Source organism: Anabrus simplex, chromosome 1 (genome assembly GCF_040414725.1).
Source record: "Anabrus simplex isolate iqAnaSimp1 chromosome 1, ASM4041472v1, whole genome shotgun sequence".
NCBI lineage: Eukaryota > Metazoa > Arthropoda > Insecta > Orthoptera > Tettigoniidae > Anabrus > Anabrus simplex.
The window spans coordinates 1,015,274,780-1,015,288,287 of NC_090265.1; the positions used below are offsets into that span (position 1 = coordinate 1,015,274,780).

A 13,508-nucleotide genomic window follows, 5' to 3' on the forward strand; every position below is an offset into this window, starting at 1 on the left:
GGTGAATAACCCTGTATATAGGCTTACCATATATATTTTGAGTCTAACCCAGGGCACATTTGTGATTTGTCTTGTTGCTGCTGAATTTACTTTCAATTTCTTTTAAAAGCTCATAATGACTGTTCCTGAAGAAGAGAATTTTTATTCTCGAAACATGTACTAATATATATATATTTTTTTTTTTTTTTTGCTAGGGGCTTTACGTCGCGCCGACACAGATAGGTCTTATGGCGACGATGGGATAGGAAAGGCCTAGGAGTAGGAAGGAAGCGGCCGTGGCCTTAATTAAGGTACAGCCCCAGCATTTGCCTGGTGTGAAAATGGGAAACCACGGAAAACCATTTTCAGGGCTGCCGATAGTGGGATTCGAACCTACTATCTCCCGGATGCAAGCTCACAGCCGCGCGCCTCTACGCGCACGGCACTAATATATATTTATGTATTTGATGGTTTAGTATATACTGTATACTAGATTTTGAATTGTAATGACAAGGCGGACCTTGACATATAATTAATAACAGCTCTGGCAGTGCGGAATACTTTAAATCAGGACGTTGAAAGCAACATCATCGAGCTAGTCAACTACACCTTCGACGTGTTGAACTCGAGGGCACCTAAATATGAAAAGAATCCTGTTAGAAGTGGATATGGCTTAATCTTAAGAAGCCAGGAAAATACTCTGAAGCACTTTCTGAAGATGATTTCACAAGTAAGAGTTGGTAAATGGAAAACTTGACTTTGTTTCAAAAGGGGTTCGTAATTTCTATAAACTCTCTCTTGGGACTTTTTGAAGACATGAACAATGCAAGTATGTCTTATATTTTATCTGCCAGATTAAACAAAGTATGCTTGGAGAATTTTTTTCACATACCTGTGGCCTAGGAACTTTTAATAGCAATCCGTCCCCTTTTGAAGGTCGTAACAGAATTCACTTCTATTACTTACAGACAGTAATGAAATCCCTCTCTCCAGCAGTGTGTCAGTGGAAGCTGAAAATTATCCATCGCTTAGTGATATGGGTAGTTTTCATCCTCATGCTGATAATGAAGATGATTTCTTTAACTTCATAAGCAATGATGCCAAAAAGTTATGCAGTTTGAGGTACTGTTTGGCAGTTTCCAAGGGCTTTAAAGAATGACAGATTTTGACTTCTGTACTTAAATTATGCATAGATGTTTTTGAGAGACTTTTACATTGAAGACATAAACCAGGACGCACTTAAATATCTTGCAGGCTACCTGGCATTCAAATGTTGCTCTGTAGATGACAGCTTGGGTAAATAATGGCATGAGGTCTCGGGTAGGCCTCGTGCAGGTATTTCAAGTTGACACTATATGGGCGACCTGCGCGTCTGTGAGGATAGGGCTCTACCAAAGATTAATGTTGAAGATGGCACAAACACACAGCCCGCAAACCATAGGAATGAACTTGTTGTTGTTGTTGTTTGAGTCACCAGTCTACAGACTGGTTTGATGCAGCTCTCCGTGTCACCCTATCCCGTGCTAACCTTTCCATTTCTACGTAACTATTGCATCCTACATCTGCTCTAATCTGCTTGCCATATTCATACCTTGGTCTACCCCTACCGTTCTTACCACCTACACTTCCTTCAAAAACTAACTGAACAAGTCCTGGTGTCTTAAGATGTGTCCTATCATTCTATCTCTTCTTCTCGTCAAATTGATATCCTCTCGCCAATTCGATTCAGTATCTCTTCATTTGTGATTTGATCTATCCGTCTCACCTTCAGCATTCTTCTGTAACACCACATTTCAAAAGCTTCTATTCTCTTTCTTTCTGATCAAGTTATCGTCCATGTTTCACTTCCATACAATGCCACGTTCCACACGAAAGTCTTCAAAAACATCTTTCTAATTCCTATATCAATGTTTGAAGTGAGCAAATTCCTTTTCTTAAGAAAGCTCTTCCTTGCTTGTGCTAATCTGCATTTTATGTCCTCCTTACTTCTGCCATCGTTAGTTATTTTACTACCCAAGTAACAATATTCATCTACTTCCTCTAAGACTTCATTTCCTAATTTAATATTTCCTGCATCACCTGCCTTCGTTCGACTGCACTCCATTACTTTTGTTTTGGACTTATTTATTTTCATCTTGTACTCCTTACCCAAGACTTCGTCCATACCATTCAGCAGCTTCTCGAGATCTGCAGTCTCAGATAATATAAAAATATCATCAGCAAATCTCAAGGTTTTGATTTCCTCTCCTTGGATTGTGATTCCTTTTCCAAATTCCTCTTTGATTTCCTTTACTGCATTTTCTATGTAAACATTGAAAAGGAGGGGGGACAAGCTGCAGCCTTGCCTCCCTCCTTTCTTGATTGCCGTTTCTTTTTCAAAGCCCTCGATTCTTATCACTGCAGACTGATTTTTATACAAATTGTAGATAATTCTTTGTTCTCGGTATCTGATCCCAATCGCCTTCAGAATCTTAAATAGCTTGGTCCAATCAACATTATCGAATGCCTTTTCTAGATCTACGAATGCCATATACGTGGGCTTGTCCTTATTGATTCAATCCTCTAAAATCAGACGTAAAGTCAGGATAGCTTCACGTGTTCCTACATTTCTTCTGAAGCCAAATTGATCTTCTCCCAACTCAGCTTCAACTTGTTTTTCCATTCTTCTGTAAATAATACGTGTTAAAATTTTGCAGGCATGAGATACTAAATTAATGGTGCGATAGTTTTCATACCTGTCAGCACTGGCTTTCTTGGGAATAGGTATAACAACATTCTGCCGAAAATCGGATGGACTTCTCCTGTCTTGTACATCTTACACACTAAATGAAATAACGTTGCCATGCTGGTTTCTCCTAAGGCAGTCAGTAATTCAGAGGGAATGTCATCAATTCCAGGTGCCTTGTTCCTATTTAGATCGCTCACAGCTCTGTCAAACTCTGACCTCAAAATTGGGTCTCCCATTTCATCAGCATCAACAGCCTCTTCTTGTTCCAGAACCAAATTATCTACATCTTCACCTTGACACAACTGTTGGATGTGTTCCTGCCATCTTTCTGCTTTGTTTTCTTTCCCTAGAAGTGGCTTTCCATCTGAGCTCTTAATATTCATACACCTAGATTTTCTTTCTCCAAAGATTTCCTTGATTTTCCTGTATGCAGCATCTACCTTTCCTAGGACCATACAACCTTCGACATCCTTGCACTTCTCCTTCAGCCAGTCTTCCTTAGCTACCTTGCACTTTCTATCCACTTGATTATTTAATCGCCTGTATTATTTTCTGCCCTCTTCATTTCTAGCATTCTTGTATTTTTGTCGTTCATCAATCAGGTCTAGTATCTCCTGAGTTATCCAGTGATTCTTAGTTGATCTTTTCTTCCTTCCTAACAGTTCTTCAGCAGCCCTGCTGACTTCATTTTTCATGACTATACACTCTTCCTCTATTGTGTTTCCTTCAGCCTTTCCATTTAGTCCTTGAAACAATCACTCCTTTTTTTTTTTTTTTCAACTTGTCTAGATCCCATCTTTTTGCATTCTTTCCTTTCTACAATTTCTTCAACTTCAGATGGCATTTCATGACCAAGTTGTGGTCAGTGTCCACGTCTGCTCCTGGGAAAGTTTTGCAATCCAACACCTCGTTTCTGAATCTCTGCCTAATCATAATGAAGTCTATTTGATACCTTCCAGTGTCTCCAGGTCTCGTCCAGGTATAAAGCCGTCATTTGTGGTGTTTGAACCAAGTATTGGCAAGGACTAAATTATGATCAGTGCAGAATTCCGCCAGCCGACTTCCTCTTTCGTTCCTTTGTCCCAATCTGAATTCTCCTACTGTATTACCTTCTCTTCCTTGGCCTACCACTGCATTCCAGTCTCCCATCACAATTCGTTTTTTTTTTTTTTTTTTTTTTTTTTTGCTATTTGTTTTACGTCGCACCGACACAGATATGTCTTATGGCGACGATGGGATGGGAAAGGCCTAGGAAGTGGAAGGAAGCGGCCGTGGCCTTAATTAAGGTACAGCCCCGGCATTCGCCTGGTGTGAAAATGGGAAACCACGGAAAACCATCTTCAGGGCTGCCGACAGTGGGGCTCGAACCCATCACAATTAGATTCTCATCACCGTTTACATATTGTATTAAATCTTCTATCTCTTCATATGTTCTTTCGATTTCTTCATCATCCGCTGAGCTAGTAGGCATATAGACCTGCACTATTTTGGTGGGCATTGATTTGGTGCCTATCTTGACGACAATAATTCTTTCACTATGCTGGTTGTAGTAGCTTACTCGCTGCCCTATTTTCTTATTCATTATTAAACTAACTCCTGCATTTCCTCTGTTTGATTTTGTGTTGATAATTCGGTAGTCGCCTGATCAAAAATCCTGTTCCTCCTGCCAACGTACTTCACTTATACCAACTACATCTAACTTTAGTCTATCCATCTCGCGATTCAGATTCTCTAATCTACCACAGCGATTAAAACTTCTAACATTCCACGCTCCGACTAGCAGAATGTCAGTATCCATCTTCCTGATGATCGCCCCTTCTCGTGTAGTCCCCACCCGGAGATCCGAATGGGGGACTAGTTTACCTCTGGACTGTTTTACCCGGGACATCATTCGTACAGAGAGAGAGAGCTGCATGTCCTTGGGAGTTAGCTACGGCTGTAGTTTCCCATAGCTTTCAGCTGTGTAGCAGTATCAACAGAATTAACTTATGAAAGTTAAAATCCTCGAGCCGGCCGGGAATCGAACCTGGGACCTCTTGGATCAAAGACTAGCACGCTAACCATTTAGCCATGGAGCCGGACACAGCTTGGGTGATAAAGGTAAAGTGTTTGCATTGCCATGGGAAGTGCCACAAAAATGGTTATCAATTGTTTCAAAGGGAGACCTTATTCGTCCTACCGAACAATGTTGTCAAAAAGTTGTGTAGTTTGCAATTTTCATGGGCTTTATGTTTATAAATGTGAAAGAGTGATGCAGATTTTGAATTCTGTACTTAAATCAAAATTTCCTGAACTTGACGAGAATATTATCTCTCTGTACGTCAGATCTAGGACTTTCATTAGAATACACCACCTCAACAAAAAACATCGAACAGATGCTGTGAATGATGTATTCAGTGAAAAAGAGTCGACTGTGGGCACCTTCGGCTTCTTCAGTAACTTCTTAAGTCATCAAACTGTGAGTTCTAAACCAACAACTACTCCAGTGTTTCTATGTATGTACTGAACTTAGTCATCTTTTAAGATGTAATTACTTATTCTTCTATTATTTATCTACAGTATCATGACTGATTCCAGCAGGTGTGTAAAGTAACACTTTACTTTAACTTTTTATTTATTAAAGTTGAATTTATTTTTCTTAATTACCGACGTTTATGCTGCATGCAGGCGCACCCTTCTAGCCTTCCAGTCTCCGTAACGCGTGGTCGACCAATGACAGTGCTATGAGCGGGAATGGCCTACCTAATATACTCTATCTACCTTGGGGGTGAGAGTACCTCATGGAGATTGCTATATAAGTATCTATGTGTTAACATAAGAAATAAATAAAGGTTACAGATCTCTTCACATGGTTGTAAGGGTATTTAGGGTTTGTAAAGGAGACGGTTCATACGGTTCTGGAAAGAACCCAATTAGAGTATGGTTCCATTGTTATAAGACCCACGCCAGGACCTGCTATTTGCTTTACGTCGCACCGACACACACAGGTCTTATGGCGACAATGCGATAGGAAAGGCCTAGGAATGGGAAGAAAGCGGCCGTGGCCTTAATTAAGGTGGGTTCGAACACCACTATCGGCAGCCCGGAAGATGGTTTTCCACGGTTTCCCATTTTCACACCAGGCAAATGCTGGGGCTGTACCTTAATTAAGGCCACGGCCATTTCCTTCCCACTCCTAGCCCCTTCCTATCACATCGTCGCCATATGACTTATCTGTCTTGGTGCGACGTAAAGCAAAAAATATCAATACACCTCACTTCACAAGTGAAAATATCCAATATAAAAACATATTAAACATATCCTGGAACATGTTTCGTCTCATTTGAGACTTCATCAGCTATAACGTCTCGTAGTATTTTACAAAACTCATTGCTGCTGTCTAGTAATTGAAAAAAAATGGAAGAACCCATGTCCTTAAAGAACTATTTGAGAATACACTAAAGATAAAATATACAAATTATTTACACAAATTATCATCACTTCTTGAAAAAAAATTTTTTTATCTTCATTGTTAAAATTTGAAACACTTCTTGAAACATGATATGCCAGCCATAACGTCTCGTAACATAATACAATGTTCATTGTTGCTGTCTAGTAATATAAAACCATAAGAACCCATGTCCTTTACGAACTGTTGAGAATAACTAAAGACAAATATACACACTATTTACAATAAAATAGTTCAACACTTGCAAAAAATCTTTCCACAATGTTCAATTTTGAAAATTTTGAAAAGCTACAAGACTGGAAGCTTGTGGCTTAATGAAGGACAGAAGGACTTGGATTCGGCTGGGATTTCAGACATTTCAGAAGATTGTTCCAAATTTTGTGCTATGGTACAGTCTTGGACCCCACCACCTAGAGTCCCTAGAAGTCGGAAGCCCCTTTCACAGGAGAGAAAGGAGAAATTATCAGCAAGGCTCAAGAGATATTGGGAACGAAGAAGAGCAGCGACGAAGAACTGGTCATCAGCGCTCCTTAGTGGGATTAAATCAATAATAATTTGAATGACCTTTCTTGAAAATAGTACATGCAGTGCTGGTAGCTGGTAGTTTCAATTACTAGACAGCAACAATGAGTTTTGTAAAATACCACGAGACGTTATGGCTGATGAAGTCTCAAATGAGACTAAACATGTTCCAGGATATGTTTAATGTGTTTTTATATTAAATATTTTCACTTGTAAAGTGAGGTGTATTGACTGGGTGGCATGGGTGCCCATATGGTTTTCAGGAGGGGGGCCTATTCCACAAAAGTATGGTCTTGTAGATTACAAGTAAATTCTCCAGTAACTAGTACAAATACCAGATTTTCTGTTCCACAAAAGAATTTTCTACAGTTGTACTTTACTACTCCATACTTACATATTACCATATTTTTATGGATGTGTTCCATGGAAGTACTAGTACTTGTAACTTACTAGTGAATTGGGAAGTATTCTTTACCAGAGAAAGGACATTAATACGTAAATGTACTAGTGCTATTTAAATATGCTTATTTCAGATACATTTTGATAAATATGTGTTCTAGCAGTAGTGATAGTGATGGCGATGAAAATGAAAACTACCATCTGTAGAGGGAAAGAATAAACTTAACAGTTTAACACTGTATTTCAATACAATGAATGTTTTAGGTTAAGCATAATACAAGTGGAAGAACTTTTGATAGATATTGGGCATAGGTTAAAACATCCTACGAACAGAAATAAATCTCTCTCTGCTAAACAACAGTTACTAAAAAATCTTCGGTCTGTAGGACAATACATTCTGTGGTAGCTGCAATAAATGATGTAAAATTTCCTCAAATTGTTCGTTGGCCTGAAAATACTGAACAAACATGTTCCAAGAAGGATATTCCTGGAATCATTAATGAGCAGAATATCTCTTACATACGCCCAACTTTTCCCCTCAAAAGCTCCATGAGCTTTTCCCAAGTCAAATATTTCCATCCAACCATTTATTTTGTCTTGTTTTTTCAGAATCTCGCTGAATGCACCGAAATGAATATCTTTCCTTTTTTCTATTTCCTTCAAAATGAATAACTTCGTTTTTCTTGACATCATTTTAACAATTCATGCAGAGTTTGCAATTTCGTAACAATTAAGTTTGGCGGCCGAATATCGTTATTAGCGGCAAGGCAACTGATTCCTAATGACAGACCAAGGTTATGTCAGACTATCGTGGAACATATGCGAGGATCACGGAAGAACAGGATGGGTGATAATAATGGAGTAATTTTGTATCATCAAAGAAATAAACTGAAAAATGTTGTAGCATTAAGAAATTCACAGGAATATTATTTCTTTGAATCTTTGCTGCATAAGTTACCTTAAAATACGATATTACGATAAATGCGGCAAGCATAACCTAATTCAACGAATGGAATACGATGATAAACAGCTGATTCATGCTATGACGTAGTGTGTTTATTGATATGTCGTCACTTGTAAAACTTGTAACAATTCACTGGTAATATACAAGAGACTTTCAGTCGTTTGCGGAACAGAAATGTACAACTCCATACATTACAAGAACCCACACTAGTAACTTGTAATGTACAAGACCATACTCTTGTGGAATAGGCCCCAGGGTGTATGTAGTATTTTTAATATTTGGCAGATGGATGGCGACTTGTATTCCGCAGTAAAATAACACCCACAGTATCCCCCGCCTATTGGTGGAGGCGGTATTACCACTTCTACGTAATACAGACTTTTAAATAATTTTCTTGAAAGAAAAACACCTGACTACATTACAACTTTTCCTTTTCCTGAGAGCTTGCCCCCGGGTACGGGCGCCCTTGTTGGGTGGACCATTGAACCTAACATTGTTTCTTATTTTAAGTGTATCAATATGGATCTACCGGTATATGATGAAGTTTGTAAAAGTGACATTAACAGACGAATAAACATGAGTAGAGCTTTTAAAAGTAGGAAATGTCAAAATATTAAAGTAGAGTTGCAATTCAAGATAACAAATTAGGGCAAATATCCATTTATAGGACGAGGAGTAAGGGACTGGAATAATCTATCATGGGAAATGATCAATAAATTTTGAAGTTCTTTGCAAACATTTATGAAAAGGCTAGGTAAACAACTGATAGGGAATCTACCACATGGACGACAGTCCTAAATGCAGATCATTGATGAATGACTAACAACGATCAGGTTTTACATTAAAGTATTTTCAAACAAAAAGGAATGAAAGCACAAAGAAGCCACAGTGCCAACAGCAAATAGAGCATTATGGAGGACCTTAGTAGTTCATTCTCAGGCTTAGTCTGAACGTTGGAAGTCGTCACACACCTAACAAAAAAACACACTACTTTTAATATACATCTGACTGCTCACCATTTTTTTATATAACTGAAACTCATGTCAGACAAACAGTCTGAAATTGGAGCATCTAAAGGCTAGAGAAAACTTCAGCACATCAATCAATTTTAATTGGTTATGCCTGAATGAAAAGTCAACTTCAAACTGATTCTGCAAAAAATCCTTTGTAGCCATGTCAGTGACAAGAAACAAATGTCAGGGAATACATTCATCCTAAGACCTAGCAAGTCTCCTGTTTCTCATTAAATCTTTAGCTGTTTCAACAAAATGAGAAAGAAACCTAAGGTAAAGAATTAACCACATGATAGGCTAATTATCATTTGTCATAATGGATTCTATTATTGTGCACAAATCCTATTTCAGGGCATTGTAAACATATAGGTCTACCCAAAAAACCATGGATACAGTACGAGTTAAAAGTAGCTTTCATATTTGAAATAATATATGCAAGTGGAATTCTCAAACAAATGACATACTTTGGCCCAATCAGGTTTCAATCTTATAGTTTGTTTAGCATCTTCCATTGCTAGGTAGAACTGCTGCATCTTCAGAAAGGCCAGAGATCTGTTGCTGTATAAAGAATAGTTTTCTGGATCTAATTTTATCCCATGACTGTAGTGTAAGACAGCTTCTGCATAGTTTTCATTTTTGAAACAAGTGTTTCCTTTCATTTTTAATTCCTGTACCTGCAAATAAAAATAATAAATAAATAATCAGACAGAAATGAATATTGGGCAAAGCTAATTGAATGGCACAAAACTTACCTCCGCACTTATATCCATTTTGACGACAAACTAACAAACTGATTTTACAGAGGATCACTATCATTACAGTCCTTTCTTCTCAGTCTAATTTACAAAAGTTGCAATTTCTGACAGCTTCAAAAGAGGGGTGATTTGACACACACAAATTCCTGTAAAGAGCAATGTCATGCCTTCACTTTACCGGTTCACCCTACTTAACCTGAACCAAAGAGGATGTGTAGCTGAACATTCTTGGTTCAGTTCAAGGATCATGTAAGAGAAGTTCAGTTCGTCCCAAACTAGAGCTGGCGTGTTGGGACTTGGGCTAGAGCAAAGCCTACTGGATTAGCGTAGGCAACGGCTAGAGTAGGGTCAGAGTCGTTCAAAGAATGGAGCACGCTCTTTGGCTCCGCTCTCCAGATGGAGTCAGGTCCGGGGAGTCGTTCGAAGGAGCGGTTTGCTCCAAACATCGCACGGATCGAAGAGCCTTCAAGTGTATTGTATTTACCTGTATTCAGTCTGTGCTTAACAAATTTGCCTCCATATTTCCTCCGCTTATTGTGTTCCGTAGATAATGCAAAGCATATTAGATAATATAATTAGATAGTAATTGTGGTATTAGTTTGACATATAATCCCATTTTAGATGGTAGGTATTCATGTTTTACAATATTTAAAGGAATTTAATAAATTTTTACATAAATGTGTACTACAAATGCCACGAAAACTGTCTAATGCATGGCAGTTCTTTGACATTACTGATGACAAAAATAAGTAAAATGCAAATTTTGCGGCCGCATTTACGCGACAGGTGGTGGTATAACAAATTTGTGGGATCATATCAAGAGGCATCACAAGGATGAATTAAGCAGGTCAGCTTCTGCAGCAGAAAACAACATTGTTGTATTAAGCAAAACAGTTATGTTTTGAGAAAAGGCCATTGAATAGACGGGTGAAATACCTTTACGTTGTCATACCAATAACTAGCGCTGTGAAGAGGAGGCGGACCTCCTGTTGATTGAATCGGATAATACGATTACAGCGCTCCTCCGGAGACCTCCGGTAGTCCTCCGATTGAATTCACTGGCGGAAAATTCAAACGCTTTGATGTGGGCAATGTTGCAACGGTGATCTTAGGAGGAATTACAATTTAGATTTCAGTACTAATTCCACAGATGTATGTGTTCCCCTACGTTTGTCATTCAAATGATGTAGTCGTTTCAAGATCGCCGCATTATTTGTTACGTTATGAATAACAGATTTTGATCTGCTGACGTTCAGTTTGCAATAGGTGCAGGTGTACAGAATACTGTAGATTGAATATTGGCATATATTATACTGTTGCAAATGCGTTAACAATATTATTAATACTGGTAGTAAAATAGTTTAAGTGGTAATTATATTCCATTGCATGTAAACATGTATTATATACGATGTTCTTACATTAATTATACTCGTAGCTCATTTATTACGGAACAGTACATCCGGCTCCATGGCTAAATGGTTAGCGTGTTGGCCTTTGGTCACAGGGATCCCGGGTTCGATTCCCGGCAGGTTCGGGAATTTTGACCTTAATTGGCTAATTTCGCTGGCGCTGGAACTAAGTGTATGTGTCGTCTTCATCATCATTTCATCCACATCACAACGCGCAGATCGCCTAAAGACGTCAAATGAAAGGACCTGCATCTAGTGAGCCGAACTTGTCCTCAGACACTCTCGGCACTAAGTCATACGCCATTTCAATTTTTACTGAAGAGTACGAACTGATTGAAACTGGTTATATGCTGTACCGGGCTGAGTAGTTCAGACGGTAGAGCGCTGGCCTTCTGAGCTCAAGCTTGCGGTTTCGATTCCGACTTTGCTCGGCGGTACCTGAAGGTGGTCAGGTGTACCGGCAGTAGCGGCGATTGGGAATTAGAAGTAGGGGGGGGGGGAATGTAAAGACAACAAAGTACCCCAGTTTGTGGGATATAGCGGGGGGGGGGTATATACGTTATACATTAAAACTGAAAAAAAGCTACTAAATGGAATTTCGACAGAGAGGTAAAGATTCTCAGCCTACCAACTTACCTGTGTTGATAATATTTATTTGAGATTTTGATTCAATACTATACAATAAAACTTTCACGAGAGGAACAATATTACACACGTATTACAATTAAATAGACGTACGGCGTGATTATATAATTAAAATCATTTAGTATTTGACTACAAACTAAAAAAAAAACTAACTGACACTAAATAGACTGCCAGACTAACGAATGCACGCGTACCCTTCCTCACAGCACATACAAAGTCTCCACTACAGTACTCGCTGTGGCGCTATACAAATCGGTTAACCGCGTGAATGACTTTGTTGCGTATTTCCGGCTAATAATTTCGTTATTAATTAAAGCAAATAATAATGTACATGGCTTGTACAAATTGCTTGTTTTAATAATTCCTATAATACCTTGTTTCATCCAGCTAAAATGGAATACAAATGCAAAGTTTTCTCCACAAAGTAGGGGGGCGAGACTGTCCCCTCTCGCCCCCCCTAATCGCCGCTACTGTACCGGCACATGAAAGAACTCCTGTGGGACAAAATGTCGGCACCTTAACGTCACAGAAAACCACAGAAGTGGTTATGGGAGTACAACAACAATAATAATAATAATAATAATAATAATAATAATAATAATAATAATAATAATCCTTCCATCAATTTACCCTCCAGGGTTGGGTGTTCCCTCGGACGCAGAGAGGGATCCCACCTATACCGCCTCAAGGACAGTGTCCTGGAGCGTGAGACTTTGGGTTTTGTTTTATGTCGCACCGACACAGGTAAGTCTTATGGCGACGATGGCATAGGGAAGGTTTGGGAGTGGGAACGAAGCGGCCGTGGCCTTCAGTTAGGTACCATCCCGGCATTTTCCTGGAGGAGAAGTGGGAAACCACGGAAAACCATCTTCAAGGCTGCCGACAGTGGGATTCTATCCCACTATCTTCCGGATGAAAGTGGGTTCGAACCCCACTGTCGGCAGCTCTGAAGATGGTTTTACGTCGTTTTCCATTTTCACGCCTAGAAATTACTCTCCTTAGCCGTTCCTATCACATCGTCGTCATAAGACGGCATGACGTAAAGCAAATTTTTACAAAAGTAATCGACAAATGAAACACGAACGATAAATGAGAATGTATATATTTCCTATATTCTCCTTCGTCATACTTATAAAGCAGTATTTACTATGTCGCTAGCACATCCGTTGCGCACCACGGATGGAACGGCAAGCGAGGCACACATTCAGTACTGTTGCTCCGTCCTCCGCTCGCCCTCCGCTCGCGTGCCGAAGCACCGATTGGTTTCCCAGCAACAATTTACTACCGGAGAATACCGGAGGGAGCGCTCACTCGCACTACCGATTGCAATCATAGGAGCAACTGCTCCGTTCCCAACTCTATTCGCAACAGTAGCTCCGAGTGTAAGGACTTAGTGGGCTGTAATTTCAAACGTCCATGAATGTAGGCGCCCTATAAAAATCGTTACCTACATAAACAAAAATTGATCTATATCACCGATATTCCATACAATACCCCTTAACAAAGAACGTATAGTCATTCTAAATAATTAATGCATCCTCTCAGTTGTTATCAAGAAAATGCAATTATATCGACATGTAATACATACCCCATATACCTGTAGGTATAAACCCTGTAGATACAACAAACAATATATCTTAATAGGT

The 13,508-nt window shown here is 39.2% G+C and overlaps 1 protein-coding gene across 1 annotated transcript in view; it reads right to left on the bottom strand.

Moving 5' to 3' along the window:
- Positions 1 to 10,042, bottom strand: part of LOC136875702 (stress-induced-phosphoprotein 1) — a 71,976-nt gene extending 61,934 nt beyond the window's left edge. Inside the window, exons 1-2 of the mRNA XM_067149270.2 lie at positions 9,806 to 10,042; positions 9,518 to 9,727 (exon numbers count right to left, since the gene is read on the bottom strand). Of these exons, the coding sequence (XP_067005371.1) occupies positions 9,518 to 9,727; positions 9,806 to 9,823 (228 nt within the window). The 5' untranslated portion in view covers positions 9,824 to 10,042. The remainder of the gene's footprint in view (positions 1 to 9,517; positions 9,728 to 9,805) is intronic.
- Between the last annotated feature and the right edge of the window lie 3,466 nt (positions 10,043 to 13,508).